The sequence below is a fragment of the Dermacentor variabilis genome, chromosome 1 (assembly GCF_050947875.1).
Source record: "Dermacentor variabilis isolate Ectoservices chromosome 1, ASM5094787v1, whole genome shotgun sequence".
NCBI classification, from domain to species: domain Eukaryota; kingdom Metazoa; phylum Arthropoda; class Arachnida; order Ixodida; family Ixodidae; genus Dermacentor; species Dermacentor variabilis.
In genome coordinates this window covers 35,908,936-35,928,291 of record NC_134568.1, presented here as the reverse complement: position 1 = coordinate 35,928,291, position 19,356 = coordinate 35,908,936, and the positions used below count along the sequence as shown (strand labels likewise).

At 43.5% G+C, this 19,356-nt stretch overlaps 2 protein-coding genes across 4 annotated transcripts in view; one reads left to right on the top strand and one right to left on the bottom strand.

Annotated features, from left to right (window-relative positions):
* Rab14 (RAS oncogene family member Rab14) overlaps window positions 1-14,751 on the bottom strand; it is a 54,860-nt gene extending 40,109 nt beyond the window's left edge. Inside the window, exons 1-3 of one of the 2 annotated variants that reach the window (XM_075686646.1) lie at window positions 14,595-14,751; window positions 9,160-9,520; window positions 502-568 (exon numbers count right to left, since the gene is read on the bottom strand). In XM_075686646.1, coding sequence (XP_075542761.1) covers window positions 502-568; window positions 9,160-9,443 — 351 coding nt within the window. In that variant the 5' untranslated portion in view covers window positions 9,444-9,520; window positions 14,595-14,751. Of the gene's footprint in view, window positions 1-501; window positions 569-9,159; window positions 9,521-14,085; window positions 14,527-14,594 lie in introns of those variants that run through there. The other variant, XM_075686654.1, reaches the window with a different exon arrangement.
* Window positions 14,752-15,162: 411 nt separating this feature from the next.
* Window positions 15,163-19,356, top strand: part of Gclm (Glutamate-cysteine ligase modifier subunit) — an 87,412-nt gene continuing 83,218 nt past the window's right edge. The window contains exon 1 of one of the 2 annotated variants that reach the window (XM_075686636.1): window positions 15,163-15,691. In XM_075686636.1, the coding sequence (XP_075542751.1) occupies window positions 15,572-15,691 (120 nt within the window). In that variant the 5' untranslated portion in view covers window positions 15,163-15,571. The remainder of the gene's footprint in view (window positions 15,692-19,356) is intronic. The other variant, XM_075686628.1, reaches the window with a different exon arrangement.

Genomic DNA, 19,356 nt, shown 5'->3' with positions numbered 1-19,356 from the left:
CACAAGACTACAAATTAAAACATAATAATGGAAGACTAGAACATTGCATTAAATTAATATTAGAAAAACCTCTGAACCAATGCTATCATTGTTTGAATCTTATTTGATCTGGCTACACCAAGACATATACCTACTGCTACAAATTTTACATTCTATGCCCACCAAAACCACTAAGCTTTAAGCAAAAACTCTTCCAAAAGACAGAAGCAAAAGTCAGTACAACCAGCATTCAAGCAGTAATGTGCAGTTTCAGCCATTACTATGCATTTGCGTATTTCATACTTCATAATGCAACTCATGCCATCGGGGGCATGTGTGCAACTTGTCCTGCTCAGTGCCTAGTATGCGTTCACCATACTATAAATGGGGAGGTGGTGAAACCTAAGGACAGCAGTGAACACTACAGACTGCCGCTCCAGCACATTTGCCAACATTCCATCATAAAATGTCTGGAGCGCAGCACGCAGTGTGTGGCCATGGCATAAACAAACAAGGACTCACTGTGTTGGGGTTGGTGAGGTTCCTTGCGTCAGTTAGCCAGCTGCTGAGATGGTTGTACGTGCTGCGCCTGCAGCCAAGACATGAAAAGCATGTGGCACTCTTCGTTGTGCACTCAAGAGCACAGACAGATAGCGATCAGGCAGGGGCCACTTTTTTTCATGTAGCTCCTACTGAAATTTAGCAGACGGCTTATGATTGACTGAATAATTTGTGGGGTTTAATGTCCCAAAGCAACGCTAGGGCTATGAGAGATGCTGCAGTAAGAGACTCCAAATTAATTTTGGTCACTTTTCTTTAGTGTACACCTAAGTATTAGCACACGAGCATTCTGTCAGTCTGCCCCTCTTGGAATAGAGCTGCCACGGCTGGGAATCAAGCCCCCTTGACCTAAGTCTCAGCGAAAGAATGGCATAGACAATGAGCTACCACGTTGGGTAACACATGGCTTTCCACACTATATGGCAAGCGAGTGGGAACACATTCCTAACTACCAACCCTCAACAAGTACAATTACACAACAGAAAGTACTGCCGGTTACAACATCTTGCTTCATGCATACTGTAAACCTTAAAGGGTCTGAGGAAAAAAAAAAAGGGGGGGGGGGGAGGATTATTATACATGAACACTTACTAGATTCACCACATGTCTTACTTTTGCACTAAGTCATGCTGTTGGAAGCCAGACCAGCAAGCTCTGTGCTTATGTCATGTGACTGATCATCTAGTCACTTTCATTTCGCAATGGACGTTCTACAAACATAGGGATTGAAGGTCCACAAGTGAGACGTCTTCGACCAGGTTTTTGGGCAGCTATAAGTTGTCTGCACATTTCCATAACCAACCCTCCCACATCCCATGAAAAAATTTAGATTCAAGCACCACCAAAGAATTATCTCATGTCTGTACCTTTACGTTTTCTTTATTCATAAACACAATTTGTTGATATATATATGCAACCAGTACACCATAATGGGCACTGAAAAAAACTATCAGCACTAAGATAACAGCTTTAAAAACCTTTTGTTACAAAGGGTATGCTAACTATATTCAAGCTAAACCTTTGTCATGCTGAAAGGGGAAAGTTGAGTGCATTTATATGTGCAATTACCCCAGCTAATAGAATAGCTGCTGTTAGGTTTCTCGCATTAAGTGAACATAACTGCAGTATGCTATAAGACAGATTCATCTTGACTATGGTAAGCATGGCTCCTGTGCTGGGGAACAAGAGTGCATTTCTTTGATGTATTTGTCAGGAAATTTATAAGCTGCCACTTCATATAGCAATGCAACTCATGCTTCATGAAAACTGAGACTTTACAATTAGTGCCCAATGTGTGTTGTGATTCTGTCTCTGATCCACTTGTCCGACTACCTGAGGCTGAATTCACACATCTTTGTGTGAAATGTGAAATGTGAAACGGCAAGAGCCGTTTCACATTGCCCAGATGCCTTCACTAATTCACAGCTGAATTTCGTTAATTCGACCCTGATGGGAACAACGAAATTATTCAAAATTAAACAAGATGCCCCAAAACCCCAAAACACACCGCTGATTCATTTGGCAGTATTTGCCCAATTCTAGCACGTCCCCGAAACAAAAGCACGCTCACTTTCCATAAGTCCAAAGTAGAAAACTAACACAGAAATGACAGTAAAGCTCCGAAACAAAGTATAAATCTAACTGGCACCCGATTCTTTAGCAAGAAAAATGGACGAGGCTCTAATATGTGTTGCACCACGGCAGCCGGTTTCCTAAAGCTAGCTTAGCCGAATATGTGCGTGTGGTTATGAATGATAAACCTACAGGTACGGACATGAGGGAATTCTTGGATGGTGCTTACAGTTTTGCTACATCTAAATTTTTTGTTGGAGTGCGGGAGGGTTGGTTATGGAAATATGCAGACAACTCGTTGTAGCTGTCCCAAAACCTGGTCGAAGATGTTGCACTCGTAGACCCTCAAGTCTTTAAGTTTGTAGAATTCGCATTGCGAAATGAAAGTGACTAGGCGATCTGTCACATGACAAGCACAAAGCTTGCTGGTCTGGCCTCCAACAGCATGACTTAGTGCATCATGCCACAGTCCCTCAGTTCCGGAATAGGAAAAAGTAGGAAAGAAATGCCACTTGCAGACGCTAGTCAAGGCAAAGGGGGAAAGTGTCTCTCTAGAAACATACACACTAACCTCCCATGCATTTCTATGGGCCCAAACTTTCTATATTTAAAGCACATGAAATGTACACCTATGGTTTACATATCCCGAGAGCCGTTGGTACGTATTCCAAACAAAGCCCTAGGTGGCTTGGGGTGAAGCCCACTTCCATTTCTCTGCCTGGGGTTTCCTCCTAAGGCTACAAGAGTTCCTGCAAAATATTTTTTTCTATTCGTCAATTATGCTTATTACTGATGTGTCTTGCATGTATAGATATTTTTTAAATACACATTTTTTTTTCAGATATTTATATGTGCTGTCATTAAAAGGTTAGAGGCCTCCTTACTAGGTTTGGGCATGGCAAACAAACAAGTGCAGCGCGTAGATCCCACCGCGACATTCACGCCTGCAAAGTATGACACAGCTGGTGTGAAAACGGTCAAAAGTGTGTTCGACACTACTGCAGCTGAAGATCTTCCATCTGTCTGTCTTCCCTGACTGTGCTTAAAGAAAAAAAACTGGTCCCGTGCCAAACTTATGCTTCATCGTCCTGTGTTCCTGCTCTAAACAAACAAATGACACTTGCTGCCTATCATTCAGTGTTGGCCGAAGACATGTAGCCAGAAACTTCATACTCAATATTGAAACTCTGCAATCAATACAGGGTTAACAATTAGGCAGTAGAGGGAAAAACATGCCAATGATTATTAAAACTTAAAAAAGGATGCCTTTACACACTTTGAAGTTGCAATGGCTATGCTTTATATTAGAGACAGAAGCAAGCAACTAACACTGCCACTTCTGGATTTTTAGAGCGCCAAATTTTGCACATAAGAGAAAAAAAAAATGGCATCCAGACGTTCCGCTTATGAGTGAACAAGAAGGCGAACCAGGAGGCCCAACTTTCTTAGTCGCAACCACACAAAGTCAACAGATAATGAAGCCATGGAAATCGCACAGGAAATTATTTGTGGATTTAATTGAGTGTAGAAATAATAAGCTAAAGGGAAATGAAAATGGAGGAAAAAATAACTTGCCGCCGGTGAGAGCCAAACACGCAACCTCCACGCATTATGCGTGCATTGCACTTCGTGTGCTGTATATGTTGTATGCACAAATATGTACATGCACACTTGTGTATGTATGTACAAGTGTGTGCCTAAAGGGTATTATAGGGACTATTCATGGTGCGTAGACAAGCAATGGCATTCTTTTGCCAAGCATACGAGCATGGGTTCGACTTTGGTTACCACATTCTGATGACAGTGGAATAGAAGAGAATGCAAAAACACCTACACATCAAGATTACAATGTGCATTAAATAGCTGATGAAAATCGGAGCTTCTAATAGCCAAGACACAATCTTGGTCCATCGATTAACAAAAATGTAACAAAGTAAATATGCTGAATGGACATGCTGAATGGAGGAATAAAAACAAGAAAGTGCAGTGTTGAACGAGCTCACAATGGTATGAAAGTGACAGTGGAAGAAAACAAGCAGAGGACCAATAGCCACCCATCTCGTCACCTAATAGCTTTACTCATTATGGTATGCCGCATTAGCATTGTATGTGACAAGCAGGTACGTGGGAAACTGTTGCCAACCAGGCCAAATTTTGAACACTTTGTTAACAGCAAACCAGATGGGAGGGTTAGTGTCACACATGTCAAATTTAGCAGTCCCTTTCTTTTTCCGTGAGTTGTGAAATCTGCCGTAAACAAATTTCTTTTGAGAAAATGGGCTCCAAATGGTCAACACTATCAATTAACAGTCACAGAAGTGCTGCCTGTCCGCTATTAAGCCCTTCATGGTCAGACAAAGATAGTGGGGCAACAGCAGTGACAAGCATCACTTCAATATTAAGCAGAAACAAAAGTTTCTTGCGCAGCTACAGCTGGACTAAAAAATTTTCTGGGCAATGTTAAATGTTTTACCTAGTTTTTGTGCTTCACTTCTTATATGTTTGAGGCCATGTTATCTTGTAACAATGAAAAAAAAAAAAAAAAAGCCTATTACCATTGGCTCAAGCTCCATTATTTGCACTTAATCGTAACACAATAAGAAAGCTGCTTTTCACCATGTTTCCACAGGCCCCAGCTGCGGTGTTGCTATTTTGTTACTGAATTCACACAAAAAGTCCTGGCAGCACAAACTGGCATGCCTCGACAAGATCATGCACAAAGCTTCCCTGTAGTACTAAAAGCTTGTTTTTCAGTCATGAAGGATCTATTCCACACCTGCCAACCTGTGAAATTTAAAGTATATAAAATCCTCACAGACTTCTAAAGGCAACAGGGGGGGGGGGGGGGTCAGCACGAGAATAGCATGCATTCTTCATTAAATGTTTAGCCCGAATACACACTGTGTGACATACATACACAAGTCATTAATGATGATTCACTTTTAGACACAGTAGACAAAGAGTTGCAAACTTGTAGCAGCCCAGGCTAATTAGCAACACATAGGTTCTAGATGACAGCGACTTTGTTGCTGTCACTTTCACCTTCAGAAACTTGTCTAAAACTTGCTTGAAGTAGATACCCCTCTGGCATATGGAACCTTGCGCTGCGACAAGAGGGCGGTGCAGGTATCACCAGAATTACTTTTCGTACACATTTCTTTTTTTTTTTTTTTGCAATTGTGTGCCAGTAATTTTTGTTTTAGCACTTTTAACACCTTTTTGCAAACAGTTTATTTTGTGTAATATTTGATGCAGGATTCATAATATTGTAGAATTAGCCCAAATTTATAAACATTATGAAAGACATGAAAGAGTTAGAAGATGTGCTACTACCAACAGTTTACTGTGAAGCCTGCATGCATACAGTTGTACTGCTGGTTAGAACATGTTATCTATAGGAAAGTGAGACATAAAGAGGCAAGGAAAAAGAAAGACATTTGATTGCCATCAAGTCACTGCTCAAGAAATGAAAGTGACAATTACAAAACATGAGAAAAAGAAAATGTTACTGGTTACAAATCATTAATTATTAGTGAATTGATATGCACAAGTGTGCTCCAAACCGTTCTTTCTGTGTGTCACATCCTTAAAGAACCTCTGAAACGGACCGGACAAATTTTGTAGATGCGTAGAGAACAGTGACAGTTAATCATTCGCACCAGAACTTGTGCGAAGTGTCTCATATTAAGAGAACCTACAGACGATTACAAGTTACCCTCCTCCCCAACCATGCATTTTCTCAACTCGTTTGGCGAGCAATTGGAGCTAAGCTCCCCCTTCACTTGCTCTGCGCCATGATGGCACATCGCGTCGTCTACTTCCGGTTGTCTAGAAGCGCATGCACGAAGCCTCTCCAACCTCTCCGCCAGGCACTTTGCAGTCTACCACAAGCAACAGCTATCAAAGCAACATGCATTTGCGAGCATTCTGTCGCAGCACCGAGTGTGTCCAGTATTCCAGTTACCACAGGCGAGCTGGGTGTTTCGATGGATGAGTGGAGGCATAAACTCAGACTGATGAAGGAGCTTTAGCGCAGACGTACGTGAGCGGCCGGATCGGTCTGCACGGTCGAGCCACCGAGTGGCGCAGAGCTTAACCAGCTAAACAAAGAGCTAATATTGCTCTAACCAAGTGTAAAACATTTGAAACGTTTACAAAAATGTGTTCGCAATTACACCCCTGCAGAAAATTTACACCAGCACGAAAGAAGAATGCACTTCATTACTGCGTCTGTGTTTGGTTGAGCTCTGTACCACCAAGTGGCTGCACTGCATTAGTCACACAGACCATTCACGTTTGCACCTCTGCTCATCCCGTGAAACTGCACGGTCAAACGGCCACGCCCAGTTCGCTTGCACTTGCATTTACCCGAATACCAGACACACAAAACGCTACTGTGGTAGTAATCCTCCAGCGTAATGTGACAGCCGCAAACATGCAGATTCTGACACCGATCGGATATCGACAGTCGGATGCGCTGCAGCCACTCTACTCGTCTGCTGCCTTGCAGAGAGACGTGATGTCGGAGCATGACATATTGCCAGCCGCTACGTTTGCAGCTCACAATTTAACAAGGGCGAACCATGGTGTTTGCGAGAAGTAAGATGGAGATCAACACTGACCGCGGAGCTCTCGTGAACATGGAGCACGTGGTAACACAAGCAGATGACACTTGTTTTGTGCCAGAAGTGCTTAAGTGTAGTCAGAAATTGTCCATGCGCATTCTCGTTCTATTACTTGCTTTATACAGAAACAACTTAACTAACATTCCAACTATTACGAACAACATAGGTTCACCATAAAGTTGGAAAAATTATTGATGACACACCCTAGGCTGCCAGTCGGATAGCTCGCCTTAGTAGTGTCATTAGGGCACCTTGCGTCAAATGGTCAGGGGCACTTGAAAATTCAGCGAAGTGTTGTGCTGCGATCGGTAGCGATGTACATTTTTAAAACCTTATAATAAATTACAGGCTTTATGCGGAGCACTTAGATGCGTCAATTAGTGATCAAAAGGACCTACCCTAACACTCGGTAAGTTTGTACAAGATTATCAAAATTGTTTCAAGTTCCCTTTAAAGATCGCTACTCCTATGCTCCAACACAGAAGATACAGCATCCAACCTAAGCTATCCTAACAGGCTCTCCTTCAGAAAGGTAAAGGCAAATATTCCGTTCACCTGCACTTCAAGCCCCACGCTGACACCATATAGGCTAGATTCTCACATTTTCACATGCATGAGGATATACTGTCAGGCTAGTTGGCTTATGATCACGTCACACATTAAAAAAGCAGTGAAAAAGAGCCATACATACATGCATACATACAGTGCTGACTGAAAACTTAATGCTTTATTCGAATTTCAACTTTTTTTTACATGTAGAAGAATGTCAAGATCTTCTCGTCATGCCTTACGAAGGTGTGTAAAGACACTGAATTTCTTTTCCAGAGATGTATGCAAGCGCAGCTCACACAAATAATTGAAACACAGATGCACTGTATATTTTTTTAGTCCTTCGGGAGATTTAAACGATGGAATCTGCTACTGACAGCTTGCACGCGAGTTGCACATGCAAAAATTTGGAGGACGCTTAAGCTTCGCCTATAAGAGTGGAACGAGATAGCATTTGAAGATCCTTGACTGCTTCTCGTGCTTCCCGACAACTGCAGCGTATGCAACCATAATGTTTACCGGGAAACGCTCGCGGCAAACGCAATACACGAAGGCGGGCTTTCTGGTAGAAACGAGACCTCTTGCGTGGGCCACGATGCGGCGGAAGAGAGCGCCATCTAGAATTGTTTCAAGGAAATGGGTGCGCTGCTCCGTGGACTCGGAGATATTACCGCATCTGCGCGCACATATGGCGGACGCCGTGGCTAGTCTATGTATTGCAGAAATGCTGGAAAAGGGGTTCGAGTTTTCGCGTAACAGAATTATGTTTTCTTGTCTTGTACATTCAAATTACAGTTCGACGCTATCATGCCTGTAGCTTGTGTGCAAGTCATACTTTACTATTTTTCTACGTATTTTAGCTTGAAAAATACAATTAGTTCAGTAACTTACATGTGCCACATGGAGGGCCTGGGTATGGGTGGTTCGAAAATCATTTTGCCGAAATTACATCCGACACTGGACGCTGATGTCGGATTGACTGCAACACAGGGCCCTTAACGCGATCGCTTTAAAAAAAGGCTGCTTCTGGATTGTGACTGACCTTAGAAATGCTAGCATGCCTGAAAATCTTTTTTTATAAAGAACTTTGCAGAATAGTTGATTTTGAAACAGGATAAGATAAAGCATTTTCCCTTGTTTCTACCTGAACCGTGTGTGGCAATGACATATCTGTTGCATAGTCAAGAGGTAAAATGAACTTTTCACGCTTCAAACATAAAGCAAATTGACTGAAGAAGCTTCAGAAGGGTTATCGATGGAGTAATTTTAAAATAAGCCATATATATATATATATATATATATATATACGTACATAAACATATCCATACATATACAAACAAAGGGCCCCGACGAAGATAAGCCCCCTTGTTGAAACGATGGCTCCAGCCAGAGACATTCCTACTTCGACCACTGTTAGTCACTTCAAGCGTCTGTTATCCTGCGAATTTCTATTTTGTTTAGATCTTCAAATAAAGCATTTAGTTACCAGCCAGTGCTGTGTGTGTGCATCTTTCACTTCGTCTAATTTTTGGTGCACTACCAATTGTATTGCACATGCTTCCATATTACGCACCTAATCTGTTTGCAAAATTGTGCCTTCTTTTTTTAAAAGTTCTCGGGCCATGACCAGAGTGGACTCCAGTCTGTGCAGTGGAGTTCAGGATGCAATCCCTTGTACTCCACAGGTTTAGAGGGCGAGGACAACACACTTGTCTCACGTTCCATAGCTTTCATGGAGCAGGGAGTACCAAGTGAGCTCTGCTGCACACCCGAGAGCAGTTAACTCTGGTCCCCCGAATTAGTCCTACACCCCAGAACCCTAGAACTCGTCACACAAAGTGCTGAGCACAAGTCACAATACAAAGCCAGGCACCTGGTGATGTCGTAGACCATGAGTGCTCCAGCAGCGCCACGGTAGTAGGATCGGGTGACAGCGCGAAAGCGCTCCTGACCAGCTGTGTCCCAGATCTGGAGCTTGATCTTCTGACCGCACACCTCGATGATGCGCGTGCCAAACTCAACACCGATGGTATGCGGGCAGTCAGCCATAAACTTCTTTTCAGTGAACTGGTGCAGCAGGCACGACTTGCCCACGCCCATGTCACCAATTATGATGTACTTGAAGATGTAGGAGTAGTTGTACGGCCCCGCAGTCATCCTGCTGGCTGTGGTGGTGGCTGCTCAGGCTGCTACTTTTCACTCACTATCTGTCACTTTCCCACTGGATGGGTCACCTGCAATCATTGATTGATGGGTTGGCATAGGAGAGAAAAAAGAACTCTACAGAATGAACAAAACACACAATTAACTAGGCATCTCAAACACTTACTTAACGTGACTGAATTGCTGAAAGACAATTTGGCATTTGGGAAAATAAACAAAAAAAATTTCTTTAGGAAGTGCAGTACAGGAACCCAATTATACTGTATAACATCCATCAAAAAACAGTGGTGAAATTAACACACACACATGCATCCATGGATGAAAGTATACATGGTGGAATCAAAGCTTTTAAGTGCTCCTACCAGGTAGTGGCACTACAATTTTGGTCACAGAGCATGCTGAAGAGGAGCATAAAACTTTGTTTTTGTGTGTGTGTGTGTGTGTGTGTGTGTGTGTGTGTGTGTGTGTGTGTGTGTGTGTGTGTGTGTGTGTGTGTGTGTGTGTGTGTGCGCGCGCACGTGCGTGTGTGGCTGTAGCTTGCCCACTGCCTGAAATTCTGACCCCATGTGGAAATCTGACTGAAAAAGGATTTCGCTCAATTTGCTCACCTATCTAAGCAAAATACAAGAACGATTCCATTAAAAGTTGGCACATCAAAAACAAAACATGGCTAGTGCATGTGCCTAGCTAGCATTTACAAGCGAGTCAATTACAAATGGATTCTCTGCATTTATTTTTTTCCTCACACGAAATACCATAACCCAAAGTTATCCAGCCTCATTGACTTAAAAAGTGGGAAATCCACAAAAATCTGCCACAGGGTCCTTGAAATAGCCACAAAGCAGGCAACTGGCTGTGTTGAACTTCTGCAAACCATACATGGTGCACTCACTTATCACAAGCTTTACTAAATGAGTATGAATGTTTATTTGGGTTAACAATTTGTAGTTAATTTGGTCAAGCTGGTTCAGCATGAAAAATTGCATTCTTACATATCGCTATGCTAGAAGCTTAGGCTCCAAATGATTCACTCCTGGATCAGGATTTTGTGCAGCTGTATTAAAGCAAGACCCGAAACGTTTATTTTGCAGTGCCTCAACTTCATGCTTTGTAGATCTTTTTTATAAAAGTTTTCAGATGCACAACTCACAAGAAAAACTGATTCTTCATGACCTAGGTAACACAACCCAGAATCGAAGCACTGTGTGCACATAGTTCACTGATGGATTTTAAGCTGCATGCTGTGACAGCAAAGAAATCAATACATTTGTGTAGGCTCTGCATTCAAATAAATTTTGTGGGTATGTTAACGAAGACTAAATGATTACTGTACTATTAAAATAACACCAACTTAGGCAGACAAATCCACAATCCGATGTAAGGCTATAAGAATGCAATGGGTTGTCACTTTCAATGAAAAAGAATTAGACCGATGATGAATACGGTCTTCATGACATTTCCACACAGACACAGAGTCAAGGCATGTTGCAATCTGAACTACGCCTCATGAGAAAACATGCAGCAATTTTCACTGCGGTACATGCACAACTGGAAATAAACTGCTGCTGTTTTGAAATTCATGCCCCCCTGAAGTGACAATACAGTGAAGAGAAAGCTGCAAATGTTTCATAGAACCAGATATTGAAAAACACTAATCTGTTCCGAGATTTTTAGAATGCTAGGGTCAACATTCATTGGCCACGCAAGTCAAAGACCAGAATGGCTACCCAACGTAAATGAAACAACCTTGGCTTTCTGATGGGCAGAAGACATTCATTGGCCACGCAAGTCAAAGACCAGAATGGCTACCCAACGTAAATGAAACAACCTTGGCTTTCTGATGGGCAGAAGAAACTGAATAGACCTTTATTTAGGCCTTTCAAATTGCACTCTCATCAATATGTGGCACAATGAAAAAGAATGGATGATTGGAGCCTACAGAAGCTTCGAAGACTGTACAGGCTTGCCAAAGCAGTGGAATTGGTAGCACCCATTCCACTGCAAGAAGAAACACCAATGCACTGAGCATCAGTGGCAGCGACATACCTCAAGACTGATAATGGTGTACATTCCGAAGCCTCCGAGACTCAGGAATGCTGTGCTTCTGCAACTGATTGCAGTAACATGCAGTCACAACAGTTTCATGACAACTACCAGTGTAGAAAACGCGCTAGAACTGCTTTTGTTTGTCTGCTGGTTGTCATTACGCAACATTAAGGTTAGGCACAATTGACATACCTACACTTAGCAATAGAAATGGTTAGTTCAGCTACCCCATCTACAGCCAAACAGCATGCATTTCTGGGAAGCAGTGTCCTTAACGTGATACAAACCAGAATAAGAGCCAGCCTCAGCATGCTCAGTAGGCCATAAACCATTGCATGTATTCTCTGGCTTGCCTACAGCCACTGTCAATGTGCCTCAACACAGGGCAGATATCAATATGCGCAGGGGCAATGTGCAATCAACACGGACTCCTTCTCCAGAGGGAAGAGAAGTTGCATATTCATCTCAATCCACGTGTATAAACGAGGAAGAAGCTCCAAACAAGATACATGAAACTGCTCAATCAAGAAGAAAAGTCAAAAGTAAAAAATTTTCTGGTGCACAGGTGAAAGATTAACTGTACTTTCCTCTGACAAACTTGGGCCACACATAATGGTACAAAAAAATTATCTGAACAGCAAGGACACTACTGAATGTGGGGAGCAATAAAGAATAATAGTAGCAATGTGCTATCACCACAGGTAAACGAGAATGCAATCGGTGGGTATGCCAAACTGAAAAAGCCAACGAGCAGGACAGTGATAAGAATGACAAAGCGGGCCCAGCATTCTGCAACTAGAACTTGGAAGCAAGATAATAGATTACATGAGAGAATAGACTGACGTGAATGCTTCAGCACAACCTACAAAAAAGGTTGAGCACAATACAAAGCACAGAGTACTGATTGCAATGACCCTGTGATAACTAATGTCAGAGCACAAGAAAACGAGGCAGTGTGTAATGGCTTCCACGTTAAGAAATAACTGCAAAAACTGTTACGCACTGCACTGTGTTAAACCTCTGCACGGCAGTATAAACAGTTGCGCAACAGGCCAGCAATTGCATGCTGGACTATTTGCGCAACTACAGGTAAGAAGATACAAAGCAGTTCATCAGCGATGCCTGTACTGAGCAAACAAATCAGCGTGCACCAAAGTATGATATTAGCAAAATCAACAGGAGCAGCAAAATGATTGCCAAAAATGCTGCCACAAAATATGGCATGCACGACATGGCCTGGCACATTTATGAAGCTTACAGCTGTCACAAATGGAAGGCATGTATTTAGGAGGCATAATATCACCAGGCGATGCTGTGTCTACAACTTCATACTCCAAAAATCTCAAGCGCTAAGGAAAAAAAAAATCCCAGGTTTAAAGTGTATCACATAGAATGTAAGGAAATTCAGATTGGACCAGTGCTGCAAAATCGGCGACAGTGAAAAGTACCTTAAAAGCACGGAAAGGTAAACAATTGAAAGTCGCTGATGGTGTTAGCACAGCAGGTTCTCCCCCACTATTGCCAATATGTCGGAGATATCCGAGATGCCAAGGTGTTTTTCCAGACGCCACACTTTGTACAAATTATTGCTTTTAATCCAGAAATGCTTTTGCGGTTCCATGTGCATAATGCACACTTATAGAACCAATAAGACACTGCTTAAATGTTCTACCGCGTTTTACTATCCGTTTTTTGTGGACAATAGCAAAAGATGCTAGAAAAGTGCGGAAACTTTCTGCTCCATCGACTGAATTACGTGGTGCTGAAATAGGCATATCATAAGCCTGCCGGATATGTACTACACGGAAGGAAATGTGCATTAAATACAGCTACAGCACCGTCAAAATCGTTCAGAAGTCACGATCACTGACGACCGTGCAGTCGAAGTAAATAATCAATGCAGTTAACGAAACGAATGAATTCAGCGACATGGAGATAAGAATAATTTTCTAAAACTATCGCGTAGACGAAAACAAATGGTCGAAGGACTTCTAAACGAAGGCAACAGCAGAGGAGTTTCTAAAGATGATCACTGCCGAGCTAGTGCACGCGTAGTTTCGAATGCTCGCACGGCCTGTTCCGGTTCTGAATGGAGTGGAAGCGGCCCATTGGCGCTTCGTCAGCATAAGAAAATTAAATGGCTAAACCATAACGCAACGCTTCCACGACACCTAAGACTGCAGCCGAACACTTAGGACAGTGCAGCATGTTACGCGCGTGCACGAACAGTTTGCACGAACCGTGCATACCGCAGATCGAAAATGCACGAACGTGTCCGGAGAAGCAAGGGTTGGTTTAGCGCGAGCGCCGTTACCGAGCCGCTACAAGAGTCGGCCAGGCCACATCTGCTGCCTTACACTAGTCGATTCCTGTCTCCAAATGACAAGTCCGTCGGCGTCCGAAAGACGATGAGGCAACGAGACAAAACAAACTTCACGCGCGAGGTTTATCGAGGGGCGGTGCAGGGCGTTCATCACTCACACACTGACGTGGCCGCGCATTCCCTTAATCTTGAGGCGAGAACGCGAATTTAATAACAAAGCTATAAACAAAAAAAAAAAAAAAAGGGTTCCGAAAGCTGGCAACTCACCAGCTGGGAATGACGGAAACGGTCAAGGTCCGGCCGCGATGTCGTGTTCCTTTCGACACGCCTCGTCGGGGTCGCTCGCGGGCGATCGCGAGCCTGAGAACACGAGGTGGTTGCACAGTGGATACAGTGCGGAGCGAAACGTGCGTGTATGAGCACTGCCTGCCGCACAGGCGGTTTCGCGACGTCCCCTCCCACGGGGCGAACAAAGAGGCCTCTGTGGGCCGATCAAAACGACGCGACCATCGCAATTTTTTTTTTTCCCTCAAAGTTTCTTTTTTTTCTCCGCGAAGTCGACGTCGACAGACGTTTGCGCCAAGGAAAGGCAAACGCTTCGAGATCGAGCAACTGGCGACCCAGTCGTTCTACGCTCCGCTATGTGGCCAGCCTGTCGCTCACATACACACAGGCGGAGCAGCGAGGACGATGTGCGCAGCTCGGGGAATGAATCGGGAACGCTCGTCCTTTGCGGACGCGACCCGAAGGCGGCGCGCACACGGGTAAGACCTCACCTGGCTGACTGTTTCCGGTCAACGCGGGCCCCGGGCGCGTAGCAGAGTCCCGAGGTGCAATCGCACGGCGATTTAATAATCTTCGAAACGGAGGTGGACACCTAATATGGCCGACAGATGACTGACCACGAAGGTGACGGCAGGCTGCTGGCTTGCGCTAACGAAGAAAAAGAAAAGGAAAAGCAAAAGTGATTCACAACTTGCAACTCATGTCTGTTCTCAATATAAAACGGCATTTAGTAGAATAGGCATTTTTTGCAGTTACTTTGTACTCTTAAGAAAGCAAAAATAAGCGACTTTTTTTTTTTATGAGCACAGCATATGCACCCGCTTGAACAATATGTATACATCAATTACCCATTATGCGTGTTATTATTTCAAACAGTAAATAAAACAGGCAAGTACTAGTTAATAGAAAAAGGCTGCGCAATCACTTCTTCAAAGTTAGTACGATTAGTACGATGAAAGACAGGTTTTTGTTTCTGGCGTACTTAATGGCGTCACCCAAAGCATGCAAAATCAAGTCAATCCAATCCACAAAATTTGATCACTCGCATGTTTAAAGGCGCATGCGCACGGCAAAATCAACGTGGGTGGCAGTGGGCAGTACATGTGACGTGAGGAGTACGAGAACGAAACTTAAATTTCGTATTTCCCGTTTGCCGTGTTGGATACTTCGTGTAAGGAACATGGTCGTTGTGTGGAAAATATGAATTATGAAGTGCACTTGCTGACACGTCGACAGAAAGCAAACGCGAGCACATGGAATATATCGGCAGCCAAAGAGGCGAAAGTGCGATCCACGTGATAGTGAGGCAACATCGCCAGATACTACTACTGCTGTCGTAGAGAGTGACGTAGCCGGCGAGATCAAGGAGCGAGATTGATTCTCAGCTGGTTGGCTCACTGGCCATTGGCCAACGTATCAGTGGTTCGCCACCCGACCAGCTGCACACACGAACCCCGCTGCAGCGACCATGAGCAACGACTGCTCAGCTGTTTTGCCTGCCTCTATGCAGCAAGTTATTCTGAACACGGGCAACATCCTGGGCTGCAAGGACCTCACAAAAAAAGTGTTTCAGTCACTCGGAGAGGAGGCAAGTTGCCCGGTTTTTTGCTTTGTTTTATTTTTTTCCATTTGTGCCTTATGACGCAGTCTCGTCTTTTGTAGTCACTTTCGGAATACACTGTCCGAAAATGTAATCGCCGTTGAAATTGTGCTGTGCAAACATTTGTGGTGAGCTCATGCAATTTCTAGTTTGGTGGCAATGTGTGGCCTTGCGCACTTTTGAGTTGCAACGGGTGGCTGCCGCGTTATAATTACGATCTAGTTACGCAAGAAATAACGATTGGCAAGCTTGCCTAGAAGCGCTCGTCAGGGCTGCGGCGTGGCTGCGGCCAACTGTTGCCTAGCGCGTCCGTAATGTGTTCCGACGCGTTACCTACAAACTTACGTACAGTTCGGACAGCGTGGAGTGCGCGTGAGCGGTTGTAAAGCCGTGCTGCATTAATTGGACATAAATAGTCTCGCTGGCTTTCATTGTATCGTCCTAGCGCTGCTTATTAGTCAAATATAATGAATTGCACGCAGTTCGTGCCGAAAGTAATGAACAAGCCTTACGATATTCTTTGAACGAGTTCAGCGTAATATTGCTGACCTTTTTGTGTGTATGTGGGTGAATTTCCTCACAGTTTTCCCTTGCTTTCCGCACAGACTTTCGCCACAGTCCCAGAATTAGACTTCCCCATCTGCTAGAACTATATTTTGAGCCCTCCAAAGAGAGAGTGAGGCAGTGCGGCCTGAATTGCAAGTAGCTCTGATGCTGGATATTGGCGAGACATATTTACTGCACTCACTTCAAATGACATCCTTCACAAATCGTGCAGATCACAGCTGAGAAACTCCAGGTACAACAGCAGGGTCTGAATGTGGAAGAACTTCCAGTGTCTGTTCTGTCAGTTTTCTTCCATGCCATGCATACATTGTCATGCTGCATTATGAGCATTCTTCTAGAATGTTTGTCTGGCAATGTGGACAGAGCTTGTGCTGTGCCCTACCAGCACAGCAAGGACTTGTGGTTTGTTGCGAGTTCACAGAGACCACATAAAATAAATTTCAGCATAACCTATCTCGCGATGAATGTTGATGTTAATGCAATTAGTATTGAAGCATTGTGGCAATACACCGTATTGCAACTGCCAAATTGCGTCATGTATGGTGTGTGTATGCAGCCGTGCTCCTTTTCACTGGACACACTGCGCCATCTAGCCATGCCACTGTAAAGTCTATGCGTGTCTGAATATGTATATTTTGCCAAGATAGTCTGAATATGCATTACACAGGTTTGATTCCACCCAGAAGCAGAAAGATTTCAAAGTAAATATTTTTGTCATTAAAAAGTGCCACATACCCAGTAACCCTAGTTGTTGCCAAATAGGTTCATTGTAGAGGAGCACATACCCGGCGTCGCATATTCAGTGACCCAAGTTGGTCCAGCTGTTGGTTTCGATAATTGTTCGCTTAGAACAGCAGCCTGATGCTCAACCCATTATACCATTAACTATCCAGTGACCCAAGTTAGCAGGAAAACGGTTAGAGACATAGAAACACAGATACTGGAGAGTGCTTGAGGTGCCCTAAGAAGGCTAATCGCATTTTTAAAAATTCTCCACCTTCCAGAAGGGTTGTGATAACCTAGCCTTGACAGCTGCTACAAGGCTGATTTTGACCGTTTTGATGACCGTCTTTAATGTATACCCATTTGGATGAGGTTTTATTTTCCTCTGAGACAAGAATTGGGTATATGACTCGGCTTGTAAATGCCCAACAAAATTGTTTCCATGTGCAACCAGCAATTACAAAAGATACAGTGTCACATGCCACAGAACACCCACCCTTGTGCTGTTTTCATACGTGGTGTACAAAAATTTTTGCTCATCAATATCGCTATGCCCCTTGTGATCTGTTAATACCTCATAGGATTATTATTTTTTATTTACTACTGTTGTTGCTAATGTAATGGCAACACTCAAAGTGCACTTTGTACTCTTACTATGCATGCCAGTACAAGCTGAAATTTTTTAAGCATCTTAGGTTTAAGCTTACATGACTTTCAAAGCAATATGGGCACAAAAGTTTTTTTTTTTTTTTCTGATGCAATACTTTGTCACCTTACCCAATAATTGTAGTATGGAACCTGATTTTTCCTCCTGTGCCTGACAATAGTCTCTTGCAGAATGTGTGTACATTTACAGGGCATAGTAATATCGGTGTACAGAAAGTTGCACATTATGTTGTTGTTTTGGTTTTTCTTTTGGTGAACTTTTTCCTGCTTAGTTTCATACATTTTACAGCAGGACTGCCGTGGTGGCTTAGTGGCTACGGTGTTACGCTGCTAAACACGAGGTCGCGGTATCGAATCTCAGCCACCGCAGCTGCATTTCGATAGGTGCAGAATGCAAAAACGTCTGTGTCCCATGTATTGGGGGCATGTTAAAGATCCCCTGGTGGTCAAAATTAATGTGGCGTCCCCCACTACAGAGTGCCTTATAATCATCTCATCGTTTTGCCATGTAAAACCCCAGAATTTCATTTACTTTGCAGCGTGTTCTCATGACTGAGCTTTTGCTATCATGTGTTTGGTTGTTATTGCTATTTATTTGCGCTAATTGCAACAGACCCTTCAGTGGTTTCTGGTGTGTGATCCTTCCTTCGTCCATTTTCATTTACAGTTATGAAAGTAAGCAGAGCTTGAAAAGGACCTAATTGATGTAGCTTCGTCATTTTCTTGCGCTGTGGCAGGCACGGTGACAAGCAGTCTCATAGTGCAGTTTTATCATTAAAGTCATGAGGTCTCCTCGATTTGGCTGCACTTTCTGCACGTAGTTCACAAAAGTGTCGTGCGAGTGCTGCAAGTGCAGTGCGACACTGTCGTCTGCAACAGCCAGATTGCAACAACTCATGACCTCATGCACTGAGATGAACTGACAGCGGAGCGAGTGCCAGCGTGCAAAGAACTCGTGCACGAAAAGGCCTGCACGATGTCAAGTCAAGTGCGGCAGGGCAGGTGGTGCGTGTTGCACTCGCCAAATCGAGCGCCAGAGTGCAGCACTCTTGAACTAGTGCTGAAAGTGCAGCCAAATCGAGGAGACCCATGACTGTCTCTCTTACTTATTGCTCCCATTCTCAGTTTCGATTTAGAAACTGCTAATGGTAAATGCAGATGGTTGATGCTTGCAGGACTAATCCTACACACTGTGCCACAGAAGGCCTGGTACATAAGAGCCCCACAACTAAGCTTAACTCAGCCAAAGTGTTTCGAGCCATTACCCGTGCCGCTAGGCCAGTTCTAACCTTCTGCTTCACTCCATGTTCCTTTCATCCCACAAGTGACGATTCACTGTGTCGAAAGGAAAGACGAGGGTAAGGGGCTTTAGAACTGGGGGAAGGGGGGACAGTGGGAGCAAGTGCCCCAGATTCCATAATTTTTTATATTTATTTATTTATTTAAAGATACCTTACAGGCCCCTAGAGGCATTGTGTAAGGGGGGAGAGTACACTCAAAGATTATACAATAATTAGAATACATATACAAAAAATACAGTGTAAGACATGCAGTAATGTGGTGTTAAAAATTGTACAAAAGACAAACCGAATGCTTTTGAACACGAGAAGCCAGTGAACAAGAAATTTTCACTAAGTAAAATAATGACTTTGATACCTCAAAATGCTGATAACGTGCAGGAAACTTGACACACCTCA